The sequence below is a fragment of the Protopterus annectens genome, chromosome 8.part0 (assembly GCF_019279795.1).
Source record: "Protopterus annectens isolate FY-2018-M chromosome 8.part0, PAN1.0, whole genome shotgun sequence".
Lineage (NCBI taxonomy): Eukaryota > Metazoa > Chordata > Ceratodontiformes > Protopteridae > Protopterus > Protopterus annectens.
Window position 1 is genome coordinate 846,593,815 of NC_056741.1, and position 27,745 is coordinate 846,621,559.

General features: G+C 38.2%; 1 protein-coding gene across 2 annotated transcripts in view; it reads right to left on the reverse strand.

Moving 5' to 3' along the window:
* Positions 1 to 23,664, reverse strand: part of LOC122809103 (deoxyribonuclease gamma-like) — a 94,585-nt gene extending 70,921 nt beyond the window's left edge. For both annotated transcript variants that reach the window (XM_044080342.1, XR_006365860.1), the window contains exons 1-4: positions 23,517 to 23,664; positions 16,304 to 16,466; positions 13,651 to 13,739; positions 8,228 to 8,314 (exon numbers count right to left, since the gene is read on the reverse strand). In XM_044080342.1, coding sequence (XP_043936277.1) covers positions 8,228 to 8,314; positions 13,651 to 13,739; positions 16,304 to 16,456 — 329 coding nt within the window. In that variant the 5' untranslated portion in view covers positions 16,457 to 16,466; positions 23,517 to 23,664. The remainder of the gene's footprint in view (positions 1 to 8,227; positions 8,315 to 13,650; positions 13,740 to 16,303; positions 16,467 to 23,516) is intronic.
* Positions 23,665 to 27,745: the final 4,081 nt, after the last annotated feature.

Here is a 27,745-nt window from a genome sequence, read left to right on the forward strand (position 1 = left end):
ATTATCAGTCCATCTCTACTTATCTTCTAATCAGGATTTCCTGTGGGAGTTACTTTGAATCAGTTTTTGAAGGTGCTTTCTTTTTTCCAAAGTTAAATGTCCAAGGGAAAGTGAAAGATTTATCAAGCCAAAGTTCATACAAGGAAATAATCTTTAATCTTGTTCATCCCTGACCAGCGTTAGACTTTGCAACACTGCACACATTTGTGAATCAAATGTTATTTTTTTTTTAAACTGTGACATGTTTACAGCCGCAAATGCACCTTATACCATGTTACACATCTTCTTTCACAGTTTACATTTTACTGAAAATTAAATTGCAATGCAACTTTTATACTTTTTCTTTTAAACAATTATCAGCTTGGTTCACTTTTCATGTATTTTCTTTGGAAGAAATCTTAACATTTTCTCAGTTTATTATAGTTTTCCTCACAAAAACATAGCAAGGTACATTTGCAACTAAAAATACTTCCAGAATGCAGAATTAGTCATTATAAACTATTTTGTTAGTACAGTTGATTCACTAATACAATAATTATTTTGAGATAAAAAAGACCCTAAGCTGGACACACGAGCGAGACTGCACACTGTTTAATAGTGCACATTCTTCCTACCCACTCTACTACATAATAACACTCCATAAGTGGTCAAGTACTGAACACTGACAAGGCAAGAGACTGCTTGATACTTTTACAGATTTCTCTCCACAAATGCATTTATTAAAAAAATACTTGCAGGAAGCCAGATTGCAGTTATATAGGTTTTATGAATCCACAGAAACAAAGAAACATTTTCATAAATGAGATAGCATGGAGAGTAAGGGGCCCAGGCAGTGAAATACAAAAGTATGCTAAGGGTTTTTTGATTAGATCTAATTGTTCATATAGTACTGGGAATAGTACAAAGTCACATGCAGTGTAGTTAGTCTGGAAAACATCAAAACTGTTATTTTTCATCATGAGAAAATGTATGCATATGTGTTCTTTGACAGGTGTAGTTGGCCATGGATTTCCTGATTTTAAACCATGAAGTGCATGGTAGTAAGGGCACTGCTAGGGCAGTTAGTCTTCCTAGAAAGAAACTGTATTTTGTTTTGAATATAGTCTTGTCACAGACTTCCTGGTTATGAATTACCTGATTGGAAATTACCTAACAGCATTGAGAGGGGAGTTCTTTTGTAAAATAACAAATCTGCTAATTTTCCAAGTGGACCAATGCAGCTCATTAGAGATTTCAGAACTACAAAACTTCAAGGACAAGGTTAACTGACACCAATGACCAACCCAAACATGTGGTTTAGTGCTTTCATTCTTTTATTATATTTAGAACTTCATCAGGAATAAATACAAACATTACTAACTGGTTCACATATGGAACTGATTCAAGTTAATTTACAATTTAGATTAGATGTATCAAAGAACCAAAGCCTATCAGAGCTGTCCTATGTAAATGCAGACCAATGAAACTTTCTAAATCGTGCATTAATCGGTTAACTGAAAAAGAGCATATTAACCAATGGTAAACCTAAAAGGCAGAGCCTATCAGAATTAAACCTTGTAAAGAAAGACCAAATGATCATTAGTCAATTATTGGTGAACCGGTGAACAGAAACTACAAAAAATAGCCAATAGGATTACATTTGCTATCTCCCATCAGTGAGATGTTTTGGAGAGCAGACTTCAGTCAGGAGAAATGGACTTCTTGCTTATTGAAGCTTAGCTGTAGTCTTGTCTGGCCAACAGTAGTGCAAGGAATATCATCAAATCAGTGATGGGTTCTCGGTTATATGGCCACTCATAGAAAAGCCTGTGAAGCTTTTACCCAATAGGAATGTTTCTTAATATGTAAATGGTAGCGGTTCATTTGATATAATAGTTTATTTAATAACCCCAACACCTAACCTCTCCCTCCCCAAAGCCTCAACCTTATCCACTCAACTGCAAATATCTCCTCTCCTCCTCTCTACCATGCTGACTCCTTGCTATCACCATAACTTGACCCTTCCTCCTTTTGCCCTCCCATCACCTCCTTTCTACCCTGAAATCAACTCTCCTCTGCTAAGAACTCAGCGAATACATTTATAATCATGTGTTAGTTCAAATGCTTGCATTTTTTACTTACATGTCCATACCCGATTGAAACATTATCGCTCTTATTGTTATTACTTTCTTTAAACACAAAAGTACTGCTCTAATTATTTTGTTCTACATAGTAACATTTTTACTTTGTATGTAATTAATCATCATTCACATGTAAATTAATGAATGTAAAAGTACTGCTCATCACACTTTATTCTATGTATTAACATTTTTACTTTTATATGTAATTAATGTGGAGCTTTTCTCCCTGGGCCTCCAGTGAAAATGGGCTCTTTCTAGGCCAAGTGGACTTTCCCACTTAACAAATGCAATAAATAAATAAAATAAATAAATACAAAATTGAGTGTGGTGGGTCAGTACTCAAATTTTTATATGCCGCTACTTTGCACTCACCAGTTCAGCAACTCAATTACTAACCATTATTTAAATTGCAACACTTGAAATAACAACACTGTTCAAATCCTAGGTACATCAGTGACCTGGCAATACATACAGTAGTCCATAAGCATATTCCTGCCCTGACTTGTCAGTGAGAAGTACTGAAGATCAGACACCCATAGAGGTCACTCAAACTTTTCCTGATCTGAGCATAGCTGGAGTTTTCTATAGGAATTAGCTCTTAACTAATCAAATGAACAAATTTGATGTGCACTTGTAACAAAACTGACTAGTTTTGACTCAATAGGATATAAACATTCTAACTAAACAGTAATGGTTATCATAAAACAAAATGTGCGGGAGGTGAGGGTTTGACATTGCCACACAATTATGAGCCATAGCCGGACAGATAATTCTGACAAGTTTCCCTTAGATACAGCTGTAGTATATTAATGTAGTCCTCATCTTTAGTACATTTTCGATCTAAGAAGTATTGCTAATGAGCTGTGATGTATTAAACCACTGGCCAAAAACCCAATCAGAAATACCCATCTACAGATCACCTCCTAGATCAGACCTGAAAGGACCCCCTTTGTGATAACAGTTCTTCAAACTTAGCATTATGGACAGTTGGACTACCCCTGTTTCTCCTGCCAGCCTTGTTGACTTAGGTCTCCTGAGGCAGTGTAGCAACTGCCTCATGTACACTGAGAACCCTCTACGAATAACTCACACTAGTATAGAGTGCGAGAGATATATCTACACCAAGAATCTTGAATCCCTGCTCTCTAGCACTTGAAACAGTAAGACTGAAAAGGCTGTCAACTCACCCACCACTACTCACGCATATAGTACCACTGCTCATACACATAGTAAGCATCCAACAGATAAATCAAGATACGCAGAAGCTCTCTCAAATAAAAAATTACCTAAACATCAGAGACCTCCAAAACACAAGACTGCTACAACCAACACAGTTCCCACAGCACCCACGACACATAGCAACACCAGTGTCTCACCTCCCAAGCCCTTAAGGAGTAACACTCATAAACCAAATGTTCTTGTCATTGAAGACTCCATAGTGGGGCATTTGGATGTCCCACTAACCAGGTCATATAAGGAAAAAGTCACCGTCAGCTGCCTGTCTGGTGCCAGGATTTGTCAGATTATGCATGCACTCAGGTCTCTTGACAGCAACTACCATTATGACTCTATCATAGCTCATGTTGGAGTGAATGACTTGAGATGTACCTCACTGGACTATATGAAGAGAGACATGATTGAGCTCTTTGAGTATGTGTCCCAGGCAAATATGTCCCTGAGCAGCATATTACCCTAACTTAGAATGATGCCACAGTATAAACAAAAAATGATCAATTTCAATAATTGGCTTAGTTTTTGGTGTCATTCAAAGGGGATCCAGTTTCTGTCAGCCTAGAATGACATGGTCAACAAACCTCACTGCTTTGCCAGATGGAGTTTGCATCTGGAACCACTAGGCTTTCGGCTCCTGGCAAAGGCTCTTGCCTCGCCCATAGAGTCTGTTTTAGGAAAGGTCACAAAAACTAAATTGCCAATGTGAAAATTGTTAGTCATAACAAAATAAGGGTTACGCTGCTAAATGCAAGGAACTTAAACAAAAAACATAAGTGGAGGTTGTCTCAAAAAAAACTTACTGAAACACCACAGGCCTCCAAACACCCTGGAAGCACTCCTGTCACTGGAGTATGTATATGCCTGTGCAGTCACAGAAACCTGGTTCAAGGCTTCAGAGAGTACACCTAGCCTTGCAAGACTACAATGCCTTCCAAAGGAGGTGGTGTTTCTATTTATATTAGAGATATATTCACCACCCAACTAGTTATACAGGACAACTCCATGGAGTTACTCCAAGTTCAGATTACTGTGGGTAAGACCCCCATTCAAGTCATAGCTAGTTATAGATCCCCTCCATGGATCATGATGTTCATGAGGCCTACTTGACCAAACTGGGTTCAACCCAAATATTGCCAAACACTCTAGTCATAGGGAACTTCAATTATCCCACCATCAACTGGGAAACCTACTCTAGCCCTAACTCACTAGTGCAAAAGTTCCTTGACTTTGTTAACTCAAATGCCCTGGAACAAATTGTTCAAACCCCAACAAGAGGAACAAACTTACTAGATCTGGTCCTCATTATCATGACAGACAGATGCACCACTGCAACTGTTGGACCCTCATTAGTTACCTCTAACTACAAATCAGTCACCTTTGAATTGGCACTAACACCAGAACTCACAAAGGTCAAAGTCAGACTAAAACACTTTACCAAGGCAAGCTATACCCTCCTAGGGGAAGGTATAAATGCATTCCAGGCCCCACCCCCAGCTGCAAGTGGTAACTACACCAAAGCTTACACTAAAGCCCTGTAGAATTACTTGTATAAGTGGATAGACTCGGCTGTTCCAGAAAGAATCAAAGGCAGAGCCCCAAGTAAAGTAAAAAACAAGCTGCCCTGGTGGACATCCAGCATCAACAAACTTTACAACAAATGCAAAAAGTTGCTGTTTAAGAAAACCGAGGTGAGGTCCCAACAATGGAAAAGCACCTCCTCAACCTCAACAGGCAAATAAGGCAACATGACCCCCCACCCTACATATCCAAAGAGCAGGTCATTAAAGCTTTGTCTAAAGCAAAAAACACAGCCTCTATGGGACCAGACAGCATCCCAGGCCGTCTTCTAAACAAACTAAAACATGAACTACCATCACCATTAAGTACCCTTTTCAATCACAGCCTAACCACAGGCTGTGTTTCCATGGGATGGAGAACAGAAACAGCTATTCCCCTCTTCAAAGGTGTCTTAGCAACTCACCAAGGGAATTATAGACTCACAAGTCTGACCAGTTTCATCTGTAAGGCCATAAAACATATCATTATGGACCTCATAAATAAAGACATAGACAACCTCCAAACCTTGGATCCGACCCAATATGGCTTTGTCAAGGGTAGATCCTGCCTGTTAAACCTGATGTATTTCTTCAATAATGTGACCAGGGCCACTGATGAGGGAAAATCTGTGTACACAGCATACCTTGACTTGGCCAAGGCCTTCGACACAATCCCACACTCAAACATTACTGATAAACTTAGCAAACTTAATGTAAACCCCTCTGTTGTAAGATGGGGTGCCAACTGGCTCACAAACCAATCATGCTATCAACGTGGGTGACTCCACATCAAGCAGGAGATCTGTCACCAGCAGGGTGCCACAAGGGTCAGTACTGGGCCCCCTACTGTTTCGTATATACTTCTCAGATGTTCAGACCAAAATTAAGGGGCTGTGGATGACCACGTTTGTGGATGACTGCAAATTGGGTGCAATTATCAAAGCCCCAAATGATATCAGTATACTTCAGGAGGGACTTACGAAGACCAACAACTAGTGTCTTAGTCATAGTCTCAAACTAAATGCAAAGAAATGCATCATCATCCCCTTCTGTAAAAACAATGTCTCTTCACACTATCAAATTAAGAACAATACCCTATGTGCCTATGAAGTGGTAAGGGATCTGGGATCACAAGTAGACTGCAACTTTAACTTTGACCACCATGTGTCGACTGTAGTAAGGAAGACTTTCTATGTAGCACACTTGATTAGCAAAGGGATCACCTCTAGAGAAAAGCAAGTTATAACCCCCCTATACTCGTCACTAATCAGGCCCATAATTGAGTATAACGCCCCTTTTGGCATGTACCATAGAAAGCAAGTGCAGCAATTGGAGAGACTTCAGAGGATTTTAATAAATAAGATCAAGAGACTCCAGCATGTGCCTTACACAGACCAACTAAAGTCCCTGTCACTATACTCAGTATAATATAGACTTCTTAGGGGAGACTTATGCCTGCCTTACAGAGCAATCTCCAACCCAAACCTAATAACTTTGCTGCACATCTGTAAATCAAACGGGACTAGAGATACCCATTCCAGGGACCTAAATATGGCCCGTGACTTGAACAGGACATGCTGGAGGGACAGGTATATCTCCCAGAGACTGCTGTGTCTTTGCAATAGGCAGCCAATTAATGTGAAGCAGAACACCTATATGACACTGTTGAAAAGGAAACTGGATGAGTGGATAGGGCACCATAAATTCATACCAGGGATAGCACCCACAACCCTCATGGAAATGTGCAGTCATTACTAAATACAGTTATGGGTATTAACTAGAGTATCTGTGCTATTACATTAGGATGAAATGGCTAGGCTTGAAATGACCTCCAGGTCAATAGCCTAGTAACTTCCTATGATCCTATAGGAAATTTTCAGTGGTGAACCATACTAAGTCAGAGGACAAGATACTCTGCTTCATGTGGACTCAGGAGAGGGCCCATCCAGCAAAGAAAGATGATAAGAAGCAGTAAGGATGAGCTGTGGCACATGTCAGGGATGCCTGAGAATCTGTGGGAATCTTGGGAGGAGTCATGGTGGAACATAAAATAAAACAGCTTCACCTGCAAAAATTTGCAGTATAGTATGTACTGATTCCTACTGAAAAATATAATTTTCTCTGGCATCATGGAAGCTTAAGTTCATAGGTACTAGCCTAGCTAATTTCCCTTTTTGTGCTCAAAATAGCTTATCCCATTTGGTTATAGATTGGCCTTACCCATCTCACTGTCGATAATTATATACTACCCATAATAAGAATAACTAGATTCGTACCATAGATAATTTGAAGGTGACCAATGCATAGGATAAAGCATTTATGAGGTGCCTCTGTCCATTAGCAGAACAGAGGCAGTCCTGAGGTAAATTTTCTTTTTCCCATCCATAGATCTACATTGTGCTTGAATGTGGACAGGGACAAACTTTGTTTTATGTGGATGGGAAGTCTGTTCCACAGCAGCTGTATCCTCTGTGAGATATACGTGTCCCTCCAAACTGTTCTGTTGATGTTGCAGAAGAGGTTTAGATCCCAAGACTGAGTACTTCTGATACCATTTGACTTGCCAATGTGCAGTAAATCCAGTAGTAAGGGTTTGGATGATGCCTTGTATGCCAGACAAAGGTCATCTCAACAGTCTGCAGGATACCGAGTATATTGACAAAGCTTTGAGTTGATCCATGTAGGACATGTTGTTTAGGCCTTGTATCCTTTTAGTAAGGTATCTCTGTAGGCATTCCAGTTGTTGCATGAGTCTGGACAAATACATGCCAAGGGGCATTATATTCAATGATTGGCCTAATGAGGGCTGAGTAGAGCGGGACAATAGCATCCCTAGGTCTAGACACAATCCCTTTGTTTATAAGCTGTGCAATATAAAAGGACTTTCTTACAGGAATGGACACATCTTGGTCAAAAGTTAGGTCACTGTCCACATAAGTTCCCAAATCCCAAACAACTGGGTCATCACTTAGGGGTGCATTGCCAATGTAGTAGTTCTCTAGGGTAAATAACTTCCCAAACAATTATAATAATGCATTTTTTGACATTTAGTTTCAGTCTATTATTTTGGCACCATCTATTTATTTCAGACAAACCTCCTGCAGGATGACTTAAGTCATTTGGGGATTGAATGACTGCTCCTAGCTTGCAGTCATATGCAAACTTAGTCAGCCAGAGACCTTTGGTACTGGAACCTTAAGTCAGCATCCATAGTTTCTCATACTGACACAGACCAAAGAAAGGAAGCAATCATTGGCGAACCCCTTCAGGACAATATAGTCAGTTACTGTTAACAGCATGAGTTTTTGCCCCACTTACCTGTAAAAGAAGACATACTGCTCTTGGTAATTGTTTCTTCCCAGTCGTGCACTCTCAATGATTTTATAGGTGTGAGTACTGTCATAGCTGGAAAAGGGAATGAAGAACAGAAGTGTTATCAGGGCTCTGTAGCAACATGTGCAAATGTTCAGTACAGCATTAATACTGTCTTCTTGACATTGGGAAATCAGAATTTATTCACTGGGTTTGGTTGGAAAGAGCTTGATGACATAATACACTAAAAAACTATACAAGGGGTTTCCATCCTGTGTCTTGACACTGCTACCTGAGACAGCATGCATGGGAGTGAGGCGTGGCAGCCGGATGAGATGTCATCACACTGTTTGTCACAGAAAAATCCCTTGGTGTTGTTATGAAGTGCACCAATGTCTATGGATGACAACCTACGATTCATTTAAACTTGCTATATATAAATGCCATCTGTGAAAAAAATTATGTATTAAAGGGCATTTGATGTACATTATATGCCTGAGGTGTTGTTTGGGTGGCTAAACAGAAGGAATTATGTTAAGTTTGACATGGCCAGATGATGCCAATGAAATGATTAATCACAGTTATTAGTACCCTTTCAGATGCAGCTGTAAAATGTGCACACCACCAAACTTGACATTACAAGATGTCTTCAGTGAAACAATTAATCACAGTTATTAGCATTCCTTTGTGTCTGATCCCAAAATACAGGCATTCTGCATTCAGTTATAGTTTACTAAAAGAAATTTGGTATTGCTGTTTTCAAAATTAGAAATTTAAAGTTAACAGCTAAAGGAATGTTAAACCAAAATGTTTAGCCAATGTGGGTCACTCTAACTGCTACAGAAAAAAGAGCTCACTCCATGGATATCTATGCCAAGCTGATAGACGCATTTCCCTTTATACTGTTATATTACTTATGCATTTTCTACACCTTGGTGCCATATGTCCCATGTGTACACCTAATAGCTCTTCCTTTCACTATCACATCAGTCACCTTCAGCACTGTCAGGGCTGTAAACTTGCAAAATTAATCATAACCATGCAAGGTCTTATTAAAATGTATTAAAGTTATAACTGACTTTTGTTAATTGACGTTCAAAAGGTATAGAAGAACCCCACATGTATCTGTAACAATATAAACATATGTTCTACAAACAAAATGTTGCAAGTATATAAAAATGATGATTTTCTATTTCATGAGGTACTATAAAATATAATGATGTGTATATGAATATGGTGCAGAAGTATTCAGGTGATTAAGGCTGCTCAATGTACCTTTTTAAAACTTCAAAATACAAAAGGGTAAAAAAGGCACTGATGCATTTACAAAACTCAATTGTTGTTTATGGCTATTATTTTTTAATATTTTTAATATTTTACATTGCCATTTTAAGCCCATTGTTCTTAGGCCAGTAAGACGGACAGATAAGACAGTTTGATACCTATGTACTTTACAGCATCGTTGACTTAATGATATAAAGCTCATTTTGAGAACAGCTTTTAAAAAGTTAGTCACATTTATAAGATAACATAAAGGTATGAAGATGTGGCAGAGCTCAAAAATTGTGAACTTATGTTACATTTTCAAGCAGTGGTACAGCAGTGTCTCAGGTGTGGTTCCTAAAAGACATACAGAAGATGTTAATCCAATATCTAAGTTAAACCGGGTATTTCTTTGCCACCTCATTTCCAGATGAAATCCATACATATCTAGCCAAACAGTAAAGTAAATGTAAAGTTTCCTGACTAAACTTCACTATGAAAATTATGTGACGTATGACAGGTTTTTCATACTTTAATAGCTGCAATGGTGAACTAAGACAAAAGATCCTTTTCAGATATGTTACAAGCAAAGGGCTAAATCAGTTAATCGACACATTTCAACAATATCAAGTGGTAGAACAGCTGGGGCAGCAGTACAGAAAAGGAATGGAGAGGCAGCAGTATAGGGAATGGTGAAAACATCTGAGCAGGCTTGACAGACCATTTATCTCTTTTCCATCAACATATTTGTATGCTCAGCTATATCTGTCATGTTCCTTCTTATCCTTCTGTTATTCAGTTTCTTTGTTATGCAGACTTAGTAGAACTGCTTGCTTAAAATACAGATTTTTCTTCTTTCACCCCCACCCCAACTGAGTCCATAACCCTTGCCTCTGCATTTCTTTTCTTCCTCATGTGCTGTAAAATGTTACAGACTATAAACCTTAATTTACAATCCAAGTTATGTGTATGCTATTGTTTGACTTTTCGTGTGTGTGTGTGTGTGTGTGTGTGTGTGTGTGTGTGTGTGTGTGTGTGTGTGTGTGTGTCTATTTGTGCATGCACGTGTGTGCCTGTATACAATGTATGGAAGAGAATGTTTTTGCCTTTTTCAGTAGCCCTTGTTTAGTAACATAATAAGAATGAAAGGGTATTGATTTATTAACATAGAGATGAAGCACTGCTTTGTACTGTTTGTGTTCCCGGCCTGGCAATGAAGCTGATACATTAAAGCAAATTTGTTGGACAGATTGTGTTAATTATACAAAGGACAACTACAGTCTCAGGAAGGAGGGCTAGATCAGATGTTTGATCATGATTAATCTCTGGCAAAGATGGAGGACATAGCCACTTCCTATGGTTCAGTGTAGTGCACGCTGCTTGATTTCACACATTTGCCTACAGAAACACATATAACAGATGGAGAACATAACTGTCTATCCACACCAGTGAACTGGAGACTTAGCAGGAAAAAATACCCCAGAACTGGTTTCCATAAATGATACACTAATGACAGACCCCATACTGTCTGCTTAGTTAAGGCCTTTGGAAGGGAATTATTCTCTCTATTGTCTTCAACTCAGCATTGCCTAAAGGAGAAAGAATGCAAGAAAATCCCAGCCAAGGTAGAGTTTTCAGTGTGTAATACCTTAATCATCCTGTAATCAAGGCCCATGGGATATATGCAAATGACCCTTTAAGGACATACAGTGTTTCAGACACATGGTTTCTGAATGCTCATGACTTTTTATTTTTTAAGTCTTTATGTGTCCATTCAAGCCAATAAAACCAAGCCCCACTAGCTGTGGATGTGCATGTTTTGACATTTTTATGACCTCATCAGAACAGCATAAGTGGATTAGACAGTGAGAGGAAGAAATAGGCCACATACAATTAAATTACACAAGATTCTCAAGTACAACCACTAGGAGAGTTCATAACCTGTGTAGAGAGAAAAGAAAGATCAGTGAAATGTTCTTATGTTTGGAGGTGCCCAGTTATTTGCCAGGGTGAAATCAAATAGCAGAAAATGGAATATTAAGTGCAGTGAGGAGAATGAAGCAGGTGGCTACTTCTGGCCAGACCTCTTAACTGTCCCTGTTTTGAGGAATGTTCCTATTTTCAAACTTGATTTAACCCGAACAGGATGTCCCTATTTTTGGAGGCATTTTCATGCTTGATTTACCCCTTCATGCAATTTTCTGACCCCCCCCCCATCACATGTGATTTTTGACAGTCTAGTACACAGAAAACCATACTACATAACGGACACACTAGTAGCAACAATTATTTAAAGAAAGAGGACACGCATCTTATAACTCTCCTTTTCTAGACAGAAATAAATTACCTTGTGTGGTAGAATTTGGTGTTGCAGTTCATTAAAGTCTACAGATTTTACACTGCCTCTTTGATAACACGCTTATATTTTTCCCATCAATTTTACCTCATCTGTTTTTTTAAATACATTGCTGAATAGTATCACACATTCCTGCTGGAAGCAGGAAGAGTTATGTGCTATTTGGTAATCAAATGTTATGTTAATTAGATGTTCAGATTTTTAGCTGGATGTTCCTATTATTGAATGGCCTCTGTTCCTCTATTCTTCAGGTTGAGAGATGTGTTTCTGGTTATTGTTCTATGGGAACTGTGGCTAGATAAAGCAAAGGGAAATGCCTGTTGGTGTGTTTTAATTAAACCACAAGCTTCCTTTAGCTGAATGTGACCCTGGAAAAATAAATACCCAAGAAAAATAAAACTCCATCACCATAGCTGAGATATGTTAATCTCAAAAATGTTCATTAGTTTAGATGGGGGTAAGCATTAAAAACATGTAAAATTCTGAGGTACCATCACACTGAAGAAGAACAAAGATATTAGACAGAACAAATGAGCATTTTATTAAAGTTTCGTCAAAGCACTCTCAGTGGGGAACAGTATTCAAAGATTCAATGTACCATTTAAAGAAATTACCACATGTTAACTCAGCTAGAACCACCTAGTTCTGCACACCAGTCTTAATGTTATGAATCAGCCGTGGCAACTATTACAGTTAGTCAACATGTTAAAAACATCTTGTGCATAGTTGAGACTTTCACATTTTCTTTTGTTCTACCCACTGGGTAAAGCACATCCCCTCAGACACACTGGTGCTCAGCAATTTTAATATATCTAAAAGGATATGATGTAGTTGTATCCTGTTGCAAGAAGTGTTTTGCATATCCTTTTCCAATACTGATGGCTTGAATTTAACTGCGGTGGTGGTGTTGCGGTAGCGTTGTTGCCTCACAGTAAGACGTTATCCTGTTTGATTCACAGCTAAAGCTTCTTCTTTGTGGAGACATGCATGAATGGGTGTACCTTTGTTGAAGGTTGTGCATCAGGGCTGGCAACTCGGTACGTAAAAATCTACTGCCAATCATTAGCGGACCGGAGTTCCGCTGTGGCGACCCCTAACCGAAAAAAGCCGAAAGATACAACAACATGGCTTGAATTTGAATCTTTTCAATTCCCACTTGCATGCTATAGTCCACTAAGCATTTCCCAGCCCCATCAGAAAAAAATATTCCAACTAAGTAGATCCTAACAGTACAAACTGTGCCAGCAGTCATTTCACAGAACAAAGTACTTTGTTTAATTTCATCACCTAAGCTCTGGTAGGTTGTTTCTCTCATCTTCTGGCTGTTATATAATATGGCTATAAATGTTGTTTTATGGTTCCTTTCTTTCTTACCTGCCATTGTCTATCAGTGTACTTTCATTATAATGAAATAATGCTGCTGAGTACATACAGCAGCTGTTAGATTACTTTAGTCTGGCAAAGCATTGTAAGGTATGTTGCAAAATTAATGAGATTTTAATGCTTAAACTTTTTGTGTACTAATGTAGCAGCTTGAGTGTGTGCATGTGTGTGTGTGTGTGTGTGTGTGTGTGTGTGTGTGTGTGTGTGTGTGTAAACTTGAGAGCGCAATAAATAAAATCATTACATTAATGATCATTATGAGATACATAATAAAAGAGATACTGCACAAAGGGCTGTATTGCTTGCATCTTGTGTTATAGAGGCTAAGCTCACCCTATCTCCACATAACTGAATTCAGAATGAGACTACTGTGTCTCAGTTAATAACAGTGTGTGACCTAGTGCAAGGTTAACATCTCAAATCTTACCTATTGAGCTGATTCTTTAGCATTTGCACTGCTGTTCCTTTAGCATCCCGAACCTCCTGAAGAAGAGAGATGTCACACCGGGATAGGATCTGTGGAAAATTTCAGTGAAACAGACACATGGGTCAAGTCAGAGGTTGCATCCATGGATAAAAGGTAAACCAAAGTCAGCAGGTTAGTTTACTGAAGATCAAGGTTCTATACATTGTTAATGATCATTATTCTTTTTATCTAATGATTTCAACTCATATTTCTCATCCTAGATAATGCGGGTTTATTTTACTTTGCCATTCTAGGCTAAATATACACAAGAAACATATGATGAGAAATATAAAAAATAAGGATACAGTGGAATGTTAAAAATAATAGAAGTAAAAAGAAGTACACAGATGGGTAACACTGGATGAACTGAATACTGCCATAAAAGAGGGAATTGTAAAGCATGTACCTGGGAAAATAGATTAGGTCAAGGATTTTATAAGGATATAAATAGTAAGAAAGGTAGTGGTTCTGAAAGTGTTAAAGAAATTGCTGAAGGAAGGTTTAAAAGTTAAGGAAGTCTGCAGAGGAATTTTTTTTATGGAAGAAAGGGGAAAGGTTTTTTTCAATGAAAACTTTTGAAAATATACCGCATGAGCAAATGTGGTTGATTCTTAAGACATACAGGACTGAGAAGAAGATGGCTGAATTTTTGCAAGCTGTGTGTAGAAGCACATAATTGAAAGCACTAGTAAATGTGAAGATTAGTGAGATGGTGAGGATGCCTAAGGGTATGCAACAAGGTTGTCCTGTGAGAGGAGTTGTGTCTGTTATTATAGCTAATGTAGTAATCGGACAAGTAATGCGTGAAGTGGGTGATGCAAGGCTGAAATATAAAGATGAGGTAGTGGTACCATTAATTTTAGGGTATGTAGATGGTTTAATAATTTTTGTTATTGAATTATGGGTGAAAGCAGTGGTGGGGTAGCAGAAAAAAATCTGAAGTATGTAGGGTAGTACTGAGTAAAGAAAATGCAAAGCTTATGGGAATATAGTGAAGCTGTATGATAAATACTTTACAAAGAAATCTATTTAAGTATAAGGGCTGGAATTTCAAAGTATTAATGTTATTAATAAGTAAAGGGAGGGGAAGTTGGGAGAAATAAAGAGAAACAATGCAGGTATTGTGGGAAGTTTAAAATGATATTACATAAATTAATTTATTTATGGAGATATTTATGATTCCTGCTGTAAGAGAAAATGAGTTACTACAAATTGTTCTTGAAGTAATATGGTGATCAAAAATTAATCTAACATGGAGGAGGAGGAGGATACTGTATGATAAAAAAGAAAAAAAAAGTTAGGTATTACAAATCAGTACTGCAGCTGACTTTATTACATATCTACTGGGTATTCTGGAAGGTAAAAGATGAGAAACAGAGTATGATAAGAATTTTGTGGAATAAATATGAGGAACTCTGGAAACAAATAGGAAATGGAAAATAAAAGGGTTCGTTGAATTAGATGTAGGTAAATATTATAAAAATGTTTGTTACGAAAAACAGATATAGAAACTTTACCATAAAAAAGGGTACAATGGTACATGCAAGCAATTAAAATGTATTAATATGCTGACACTTGGTTAGAGTTGGAAGGGGTTGCAAGGAAACAATAAACAAAAGAAAGTAAATGTCGGACTATATGTGGAAATGGAAGGATTTCTTTCTAGTAATGTTGAAGACGTTTCTTGTTAAAGGGTTAATGATTTATAAGCAGCAGCAGGAAATGAGGTATCCTTATGAGGAAGAAGAAGCTGTTGAACATGTTTTATTCTTTTGTGATAGTACAGAAAAAGACATGTGAAATGCTGCAAAATGAATGTGGACTAGAGGAAGGACAGAAAAAAAATACTTTGGACATGGTCTTATATGAAGAATATGAGGATAAAGTTGTGAAACAGTTGATGACATGGATAAAATATTTTTTTCATGTGCCCATATATGTGAAAAGCAAGATGTAAAGAGGTGTATATAATAAGAAATGGGATATTAATATTATTGCAGCAAAAATTAATTTGGGTTGAAGGAAAAAGGGTGTGAGATAAAAAATGAATTCATCTTTTTTGTGTGAAAATGTGAAATAATGCTTGTAAATATTCACTTTTTAATAGAACACCCCTACTCTTTTCAGTAAGTGCCATGGAATATTTTACATTCATATGAGATACCACAAATTCAAGTGGATGGGACCTCAGTATAACGTTTGATCTGAAGGATGGCACACTCAAGAGGGCTGTACCTCCTTACACTGTACTGCAATGTCTGTATTGGAAAAATGAGTATAAGTACTTGAGGTGACAATAGAACCCAGAGTATTCTGATCTTCTAGCTTCATAAGTAAAAGTGCTACCTGTTGTATTACATTTAGAACTAGATTACTTGTAATCCACTAATCTAACATGTTTTGTCCGAGCTAATTGTCCTAGCTCTTCTGGGAACAAAACAACACCAGGTAGAATGTATGCTTCCATCTCTTCAGTGGGTTGCCAGTAAACTGAGCTTAATATGGGACTCGGGTTTCTTGAACAAAAAGTGACAGACCTACTTTCACACAAAGAGACCTACAGAAAAAGTATAGTATTCACATCTTTAAAACACCTATAAGCATCTTGGTCTACCTTGAGTAAAGTGTCCATGATTTTCTGGTTTGCTGCCTTTGCCTCCCCAAAGCTCTTGACATTGAAAGCACAGATCTTCAGGCCAGTAGCTGCTGCATCCACAAAAAACAGCAGAATCACCAGCTTCATCGCAGCATTCAGTGTAATGTTCATAATTTGTCACCTGGAAAATAAAATTAATTACTCAGAAAAAATAGGTGAAATACATGTGAGTAGAACTGATAATGTGCAGCAACATTTTATGTCATAAAGTCAGATGAATTAATTTTTTTGTGTGAAATGCAGAATTACCCACTGGCTTCAGAAAGGAAAACTTCAAAGGCTTATTATTCAGGCAGCATTTAAGCAGAGTCCTCACTGGCCATTACTTATTGTCTGTATTTCTGTTTCTTCATGGAGAAAACAGTGAATAAAGAAGTCTTTATATACGGACAGTTGTTTTCATGTACACAAAGATGTGATGTGTTACCAAGGAGAGCATTTGCTTTACTGAAACTTTTTCTTGGTTTGTGGTTTGTTATTTAGTCATCTTCCCTTTCCCACCATTTTCTCATTCCCAGTTTTGACAAGCATGTGCTCTTAGCCATCGCTTCCACAAGGCCACAATGGTAGAGACTGAGCTGCTGTCATGGTTGTTTATCTCTAATAGTTTTTTTTTACTACAACAATGCTGATTTAACACAGCAGTCATTAGATTTCTGCATGCAAAGCTACTGGTATGAATTCAGAAATGGATTTGTACTTTGCAGGTTTGACTTATGACAATATAGGTATATGTATAGATGTATATGTCTCTTTTCAAAATATGATGAAAAGTTCCTATGGTGAATGATGTATCCCATAGGTCGAGTATATAAATCAGATCCTGTTTACTTATCCTTTATGCAGCAGGCCCACAACAATATCTATGAACTGGTCACAAGTTTATTAGCAACAGAAATACTATTACGGTATCATTTTAGTGGTGTTTTTAAAGTGTTTGAAATCAGTATATTTACTCAGAAATCAATATAACAGAGCAGGATAATGTTCATTCTGGTATAGGTACACTTCCTAAATAGGTTTGTGTATATTTTAGAACTCTTACCATGTACGTTAATGTACAGAAACAGATTTTAATGGCATAGCTAGACTGTGATCGCTTACATTTATCCATCATTCTGTCTTTTATAGTATTACTCTTGCTGATTGGATTGCAGTTCATGTATTTCACAGTCATGTTAACATGCCATACCACTGTATTAGGCAAAGACCGATTTATGTGGGTCATCACTTCATCTAGCATACTCATTTTTATGATCTCCTTAAAGATGCATTTACAGTCTTCAATATGTTTGCTTTGGACCCTTGGTGAAGTAATTCTTTTAACATCTGTAGTACAACTGAGATAAAAACTGTCTTCTGACCTCTCCCATTAGGAGTCACCACAGTGGACCACCAGTCCACAAATTGATTGGCAGTGGAGTTTTTACAGTGTTGAATTGCCAGCTCACAGAAGGCACACAATCATTCACCTATTGCATGTCTTTAAAACTCATTTGACTGCAGGGAGGACATACAGACTTCACATAGAAGGCATTCCAGCCGAGAATCAAACCAATTAACCTCTTGCTGTGAGATGACAGCACTAACCACTGCACCACCACAGGTTAGTACAACTGAGATGTCAAGTAAAAACATTTTAGCTGGAATGTATTCAAAGCCACGTTGGCTCTGCATATTTGTCTGGTCTGTTCTTCAGCTTTATCTTCAAATGAATTGCAGTGCAATTTTCCAAAGCAGTTAAACATACAACAAGGAGAAAAAAAAATAACCAAAATGCTTCAAGTCAACATCAATTGAAACTGGTAGAAAATATAAAATAAGAAATGAATCAAACCAAATAACAGACTATGGAAAATAAAAACATAAGGATGTAAGTAATAAACAACTTTAATAAATATGAAATCTCTTTCTTCTCTCAGCAGACACCTCATCAGATAGCAAAGAGAAGCCAAACTTGTAATACAGTAACATGCAAACAAGATTTAACAAATATTGCAGAGTATGTGGAGTAAACATTTGTAAGCACTCTGGGTGTGGTATCCTGCAACATAACAATTAATACATAAACAAGTATTAAAAACAACAGTAAAATGAAACTGCTATGCCAAAAAACAAGATTTAACAGTCAAGCCTCATCAATACCCAATATACCAACAATGCCCCAAAACATTAAAGTTCGAACACTTCATTTAGATTCCAGGATATCCTACTGTTCAAAATTAAGGCCCACATATGTTCAGGAGTAGCGTGTCCAATCAAACGTGTTGCACAGTGCTCAAATAATAACACAATATGTTCAAACACCAGAAACAAAGCTGGTGAAAAGTCTCCAGATTAAAAAAAAATGGAAGTTATTTCAAAAAATGCCCCCAAAACAAACTCAACAATCCATGAATCAACAGCTTTGGCTGCAAGGCAACACAATGTACACACTCTGGAAACTGTTCAAAAATCATATCTTGAGAACTCTCTGGGAAACAAAGCTCACAACATACAAGATTCATAGGTTGTTGTATGCCACACACAAAGCTCCCTTTAGTAAATAAGTGATAAAAATTATGATGTAACCAAATGTTTCAGCCTGAAGAAAACCCAGTCTGATGAAGAATGCTGAAGAATGTCTAAGCAGCACCCCAAATCAACCAAGACTTCAAACAGGTTTGCACTTCTCAGCACTAAACCAAAACAATAAGATAAAATTTGTAAAATATGAGTTATCAGACAATTTAGACAGCAATAGTTACAGTCCATAAACAAAATAACACTGAAAAGTGTCCAAGTGGCTATCCATAGACATTCATTCTCCTGTTATCTTTGGACATTCTCAGTAATAACTGAAAGAAGGCATTTGGCATTCAACTTTACAATCTTGTCAGTCTAATGCCCACAATAAGACATAACTGATTTTTAAAAGTTCACGCGTTGCTGTTTACTGTAGGCATGTATTTTCCAACATGCATAGGATACTTTGTAAAGTATCTTAGTGTTCTTCATTATAGTTCCTTGTCCACCAGGGTAATGGCATGTTGGGAATGGCTCCCTATTGAAATGTTGACACAAGCCAAAAAAAGACTGAAAACACAGTAGAAGGGTTAATCTTGAAAATCGCTCTTCTCATTAAAACTTCTTTTGGCAAGGGGGCAAGCCCTCCTGGCATCCTCACCCCCCAAACTTATATATACCAACTCTGAGATTGCCATACCTTGTAAAAAAGGAATATTTCCAAGAAATTCCATCTCGAACTTAGTATATGTAAGTCCGATGTGTAGTCTCCACATTTTGGTACTCACTTTAGCGGGTCACACCATTTCAGGTGGTGCTATTCCTTGGAATACTTGGTCCACTGCCTGTTCCCAAATGGCATGCCTTTACTCATATAACTAGAATACAATAGCTCTCCTAGTCAGATATGGATGTACACAAATGTAATTATATGCAAAAACATTCTCTTCATGTATTAATTTTGCTGGGATACAGTAGCCTTCCCAGAGGAAAATGCATGCCAACATGTGCACATGTACTTTGGCATATGTACACACCAACCCATGCCGTATAATATTCAGCCTAGACATTCACATGCCGTCTTAGCAAGTGGAAAATTCCAACATTGGGATACACTCCCTGCATCATTATTACTTACAAGTGCTTATACAGAAACATAGGCTTTAATATTGGTAAGTGTTGCTGTATTAATGAGGACTGTCCCTTTCCCTTCCTATATATATATTTTTTGGTAGTTTGATACAGAAAGTAAGGTGACAAACTGCTAATGTTCTTCATCCTGCAGTCAGGACTTTGACTCCTTCAGTCACTACCTGCAAATAGCGTGATTCTGAGCAAGTCGCTGCACATGACACTGCTCCTGGGACTTCCATGAAAAGCAGGAACTTGTAGCTAGCAGGCTTACATAATTAACAAATTAATAAAATTACATAAAGGTTCAGTAAGTCACTGACTGTAGTAAATAACAAACCTCACCCAATCAAATTATTGAATTTCCCTGTGTAACCCAATGCATATAATGCAATTTGACTGAAGCCACTTTCACAGAAAACATTATTGTCAAACAGATAAAATAAAAAAGCCACTTTCATATTAAAATATATACAAAAAAATTACACTTACCACTTCTTTTCTTGTGAATTATATTTATTTTTAATTTATTAATTTATTTAATTTGTGCTTGGTTGTGTGCCTCACTTAGTTTACTGCATAATTATTTTTGTTGCAGTGGATCGCTGCTACTGTGGTACAGGGATGGGTCTTTTTCTTTCAGGCATTTGCCCTTTCCTCACAGTTGTCTGATTATAGAGTTAGTGCACTTAAGTAATGTTGGCTGTGGGACCACGGGAGGCTTGACTCTTGCCTAAAATCAATGTTTTGAATGGCTTTTCAGTGAAACTGGCATTCAGTGCTACTTACTTACAGGAGTTTCAGTAAAACTAACTTGAATGAAATGACAGGAAATTCTTTTTAGAACCTTCTGCACAACACTGTTCCCAATTCACCACTGTAACTTATAAAAAACTTGTCCATATTGCCTGCCCTGTCATATTCTTCTGTGTTGTTTTAATCTGTACCTCCTGGTCTTTCACAGCTTTTTTAAAGAAGTTTAACATCTGCATTTTTAACTCTGTTAATGTCACATAAGTCACCAGAAAATGAGGTACCACCCAGAGGTCCATGCAAAAGGACTTTAATCTTCACAAAAATCCACAAAAAATGCTGAAATTCCACAGTATTGCTCAGGTTAAGTGCTTTTGACCTTCAACAAGGCCTTCTTCAAAACTAAAGAAAACTTATAATCTAACATGTCTTGAACCCTATCTAATTAAATAGTGGCCAATCAACAAGTGTACTTCATCAAAGACAATACAATATTCACATTTTCTGTAAAGTACCACTCCAGCTTTCATGCAATACTCTCACATTAGTTAAAAGATGCATTTACACAAGTTAAAACAACAAAAACACTACAATATGTTAAAATATATGTATATATTGTGCATATTTTAATACATATAATGAAAGAAAAGACAGTGCGTACTTTTTCATTTGCACTTGTCACATACATCTTTCTCTGCAAAATAACTGTAATTAACTGCTGCATTCAACCCAGGTATGTTGTAACCATTAAGCAGGACCTGCCACCAAAATTGTCTGTAGTTCAACTGAACCTCTCTGTCTCCATTGTAACTCACTGGAATGTGTGCAAAATAAAACTTGGTGTGCCCTTCCTGCAAAGATGTGCATGGATTGATATTTTAACAGAAATTTTTGCATATTGTATTGTCTTTGAAGAAGTACACTTGTTGTTTGGCCACTATTTAATTAGATAGGGTTCAAAACATGTTAGATTACAAGTTTTCTTTAGCTCTGAAGAAGGCCTTGTTGAAGGTTGAAAGTGCTTAACCTGAGCAATACTGTAGAATTTCAGCATTTTTTTGTGGATTTTTGTGAGGATTAAAGTCCTTTTGCATGCAGCGCCTGGTGGTACCTCAGTTTTTGGTGATTTATGTGACTTTTTACTTTGTTTCACCTAGATGCTGGTATATAGTTTGTTTTTGTAACTCCGTTAATGTATTTGGGTATCTGCTTTGTCTCATAATGTATTTGGGTATCTGCTTTGTCTCAGTTTTATCTCCCTCTGTTCATAGGCTAGCACACGCAGTTTTTAGTTTTCATCACTGGCTTCTACAGTAGACACAGAACTATTTGAGTTTACATTCACAGGATGAAACCAGTCTAGTAGAAGTTCTGTGAAGATCTGGCCTTTGGAACTGCACACTGTACTCCTGATGGGGACCTTACTAACTATGTACTGGCAATTATTTGCATGTGCAGTGTTTAAGCTTTTGAACTGATGCCTTCTTGAGAATACCACAGTTAGACTATTTTCATGTACAGTGAAGATTAGCAACAGGGAATGAACAAGATCAACGTTGTTTGGAGTAATAAGGACATTTAAATGCATATGTGGAAACTGGCTATTGTATGGGGTAGGAAAAAATAAGGAGCCTATTTAAAACTGCAAAACAGTCAGTGGATTAACTAGAAAAGTCCTGTGAAATCCAACACTGAATTATAAAAATGTGATCTGGAAAATTACCACACATAGCAAATAAGGAGCACTGCTTTCATACTTGATTTGAAACATTTTAAATCCTTCCGCTGGTACTGTAACTGTTTTCTAGGATTGTAGCACTTCTGTCACAAGTAACAACAAAGTTCAGGGTGCACACACACACACACACACACACACACACACACACACACACACACACACACACACACACACACACACACACACACACACACACACACACACACACACAAGCACATTCACACATGCATACACAGACACAAACACACCAGCAATTCTGTTTTCTTCAGTGTTCTCTAGTACTTAATTTAGAGTTATACCTCCTAAGAAGAAATAGTACCTCCTAAAAATGCTGAAACTACAGTTTTCTCTCAACACTAAAGCTCATGTTTTACCAGGACTGAATGATGCTTTTAGCTTAAAGCCTGTTTTAAAGGACTTGCATAATAAAATATAATAAAGCAATAGGTATAGCTAGCCCTTTATATGTATTTGATATATGTTGTCACATAATTGTTTTAAACATGTCATCACATGACTACTTTAATTTGTCAACAAAACCTATTTATATGGGATTGCTATTTGCTTGATGAAGCAGCCTTTGTGAAAGTTTACTTTTGTGGAAGTTGGCTAGCATTAAAGTACTTATACGTGTCTCGTGGTTCTGGAGTATTACGTTTTCAAAATTATTGTCTCCTAACACTGTCAGTTAACTTTCCTTTGTCTTCCAACACTCACAGTTAACTTTACAAACAAAGGAATGCATCTTTAAACACTGTATGTAATACCATATGTAATGGATAGAAAACACAGCAGAACAAAGCACGCTACACTTCTTTTACATGACTATAATAGATTCCCTGTCCTCCCTGCTGTAAAATAGGCATCTTGAAAGCAGCTGTTGAGCACAGCTATCTCATTACATTGCCTGTCAAACCGGCTAACTTTAGAAACAATTTAAACATTACCACACAAGATAAAAAAACAACATTAGTAAACAGATTGTTATTAAATGGAAAACTATAAAAAATAGCTGACAAAAGCATGCATTTCAGAGGTACTCACCTTTTCTGAATGAGGTGTGTCTGGCTCAAAACTCTTCTGTTACTGCAGGATACTGTTTCAAAAGTGGTTCCAGTGTATATGGAACTTTTCTATGCCCCTCAGAGGAGAAGCATTCTTCTAGTCATGTGATTTCTGTAGATAACCAACCAGCTAACCACATGCTGACGTAATGAGTCAAGTTCTTGTTTTAAACTTCCCTTTTCCCTGTCTTGCGTATTTCTTTTTGAATTACTTCTGTTTCCATTTTATTTTGTTTAGGAATATGGAAAATTATACAGGAAGGTATGGGGGAGGGGTCTCCAGGCTATGAAAGGTGTTACACCCCTAACGGATACTATGCTAAAATTAAGACCAGAAGCTGTCTGAGAGGGAGGTACTGTCAGTTACATACAGTATGTTAACATGACTGTGAAATACATGAACTGCAGTCCAATCGGCAAGAGTAATACTATAAAAGACAGAATGATGGATAAATCTAGGTGATCACAGCCTAGATATTCCATTAAAATCTGTTTCTGTACATTAACGTACATGGTAAGAGTTCTAAAATATACGTAAACCTATTTAGGAAGTGTACCCATACCAGAATGAGCATTATAACTCGCTGTTAATACAGGGTTTTCTTACTAATGGCATCTGTTGCAGCATACTTTAGTACAACCCTGACAGATTTCTGTCATCAATGCTGATCAGGCTACATGGGCAACCTGTGATAAAGCACATGTCCTGTGAATAAACCTTCGGACCCATAGGGTGTTGCATGTTTTAGAACTATATTTATGTGGCAGTTCTCTAGCACTTAGCACTCCTGATTAACAGCCTGTGGTCCAGCCAGGATTGCTACCTGGTTACTCATCGAACAAAACTTGAATTGCCTGGTGTAGATCACCTTAGGCAGTAGTCATTATACAGTGAATTATTCTATTTCGAAATGTGACTATTACACAAGAACTAAAAAACATTATCATTTGCCCTATGCCTGCCTGGCTACATGGTGGAGGTCGATGGAGTCCTTACTATGACCCAGGTGACAAGGGTTTAGTTAGTGGCCCCCACAGTAGAGGAACCAAGCTAGAAAAGAGAGTGTGTGGCCTGCTCATAGGAAAGTGCAATTTATTTCATTGTAAACCCGGGAACCACTTTCTATGCTTGGGGGGAGGGGGGGGGGCTGGTTGCTGGTTATGTCCCCTGCACAAGTGAGGGTTGAGCAATGCAGACAGCCCAATGCATGTCCCACTTCAACTCTGCAAGCCAGGTGGCTGCTGGGGAAATGTAAGGCAAAAGAGAAAACCTTTGAACCACAAGCTTCATGGCCGTCTAAATGGCAGCCGCTTCTGGTCTAACTTTGTCCCAGTGATGGGGAACAAACAGGCCAGGGAAGAATTAATGGTTGACAGGCAAAATGGGTAAAGAATGACAAAACAAAAAAAATGCTCTACATCTGAGGCCTTAAATGAGCTTGCCATAACTTCCTTGAAGAGAGTTAAATGTTTTGGTACACATGGGGCACACTGGTTGGGCTGCAAAACTTGGAAAAAGAGAAGCTTGTTATGTACTACTCTAATGTCAAAGAAGAGTTTTGCAGTGCATGGAGTACTGTAATTGTGCTCCAGAATTAGAAAAAAAACAAGCTTTTTCAACACTTTCCTGATGTCAGAAAAGTGTTTAATAAAAGCCCTCAAGACTAAGATCAGGTCTCACACTGAGGACTGACAGAGGAGAGTGGACAGAGTAGGTCAGCAAAGAACAGCACAGCTTTCAGCTCTTTTGCTCTAGTCTTATACTTGAAAATACACTGAGGCCACCATAGAACAGGGGTCTAAAGCTAAAACAGCTTTGAAAGTTGTAAGGTGCTTCTCTCTGCCACACAAAAAAGCAGACTAAAGTGTTTAACAACTTTTAAAACTACAAGTCTGTTTGAGGTATACAGCTTCTGGGTGCTGTCTGTGTAACACAACTAGTATTTTCAAGCTTTCAAAAACACTGCATGCTCCTACCTTTGTTTCTGTAACTACTAGCCCATTGAAGCAGCCGAGGTCCCATGTCAGTGCATACAAGTGCCTTCAGCACCAGGGTTGTGTTCTCATCAGACAAAAAGCCTTACCCTTGGAGTGCCTTATCCTGCTTATAAAATGGGAACTCCATCAAAATAAATAAATAAGTCAATCTGAGTCATATACATTCACACAGACATGATTTCTTAAAGGTAGGGTAGCAGCAATATTTTGCCACTGTATACTTGCACAAAATATCAAACTGAACTCTTGTGAAATCTTGTAATATTAAGAAGTCGGTTGTCACATTAAGCAGCTATCAGTAAAGGAAGTATCCCAGCTACATTTACGTAATTTTTAGTTTTTTATTATTGCACTTGGATGTCCTTTCTGTATCTCCCAGTAGTACAGTAATTGAATATGAGAGGTCATTTCAAGCAGTTATTAAGTAATGTTTTAGTTTAATGCCTTGATCAAGTAAATCCCTTTGAGTTTGTGGTACACACACACACACACACACACACACACACACACACACACACACACACACACACACACACACACACACACATACACACACAATGCTGACACAAACAACTGGTGTCAGAGCCATGGACTAAAACCAAATGCCAAGAAATGCATAATAGTATCCTTCAGAAGTTATTCACCGTGGTAACTATCATATTGACAACATAACCCTTAGAGTTGACCCAGCAGTCAGGGACTTAGAGACTCACATAGACAATAATCTAGCCTTTGACCATCATATGTCTACAGTAGTGAGGAAATCATTCTGTGTTGCGCATCTTATAAACAAAGGTATGGCATCTAGGTCCAAGGAATCCACTGTATTCGGCATTCATCAGACCTGTCGTTCAGTTTGTTTGTGTCTTTTGGCTTTTCCCGGTTAGGGGTCGCCATAGCGGAACTCCGGTCCACTAATGATTGGTAGTTGATTTTTACATGCCGAGTTACCAGCCCTGATGCACAACCTTCAACGAAGGTATGCCCATTCACGCATGTCTCCACACAGAAGATGCTCTAGCTGAGAATTGAACTGGACAGCGTCTTACTATGAGGCGACAATGCTACTGCAGCACCACCACCGTGGATCTAGTACAATGCCTATTTTTGTATGTACCTAATCAGGCATATCCAGTAATTGGAATGTTCACAGAGGTTCCTCACTAAAAGAATACAGGGTGTAAGTAACGTCCTATGCAGACCGCCTCAAGGCTCTATCCCTGTATTCTGTCTCCTATAGGCTGTTGAGGGGAGAGCTATGCCTGGCATACAGAGCATTGTCAGACCCCACTCTGATGGACCTCCTGCATATCCACAAAACAAATAGCACCAGAATTACCAGTTCTAAAGGGTTAAACCTTTCCTGTGATACCTGCTAGAGAGACAGGCATTTATCCTAGAGACCACCCCATTTGCAATAGTCTACCCATCGATGTGAAGCAGATTCCCTCCCTAATCTAGTTCAAGTGTAATGTGGACAATTGGTTGGGGAACAGGAAATTCATCCCTGGTTTGGCACCTATGTCTCTAATGGACACAGGCAGTCTGTAAATGGTTCATTTCCCAGGCCCCTGCTTGTAAATGTTTCATCTCCCAAGCCCCTGCTTACACTTATCAAGGGTACCAGAATTTGTCAGAGATTTGGGATGCATGGCTAGGCTTAAAAAGGCCGTTATGGTCGTTAGCCTAGTAAACACCTTTGAACATATGAATCTATGAACTATGACCCAGATGACCTGGGTTCAAATAGATGCTCAGGCATTGGAAGAGCCTGGTGGAGGAAGATATGGGTAAATGGGTAATGGTGGCTCACTCCTCCTGTGATAAAGGAGCCATGGCTTTCAATTGGCCAGTCATCACCATCCAAACAGAAGCTTGCAGGACACCAAAATGGCTAAGACCAGGTATGTGGACTTGGTGATCTCAAGCTGGTGAGAACAATCCCCCCATACTACGTGAGCGGAAGTATAAGCATGAATGGAGAGGCTGTGGGACATTCCATGATGACACAGGCATTGATGTCACCCACCAAGGATGGAGGTATGGTGAAGTTATGGCCTTTGCAGAAATATCTTTACTGCCAGGCTACTGGAGAAGATACAGACCACATCCATGGCTGCCTATAAGATGGCAAGCTCTCGGTCATACACTGAGGATACCCAGTAGGAGGGAACTAATGGGCTTGTGATCAATTGGAGGGGGGTTTGATGG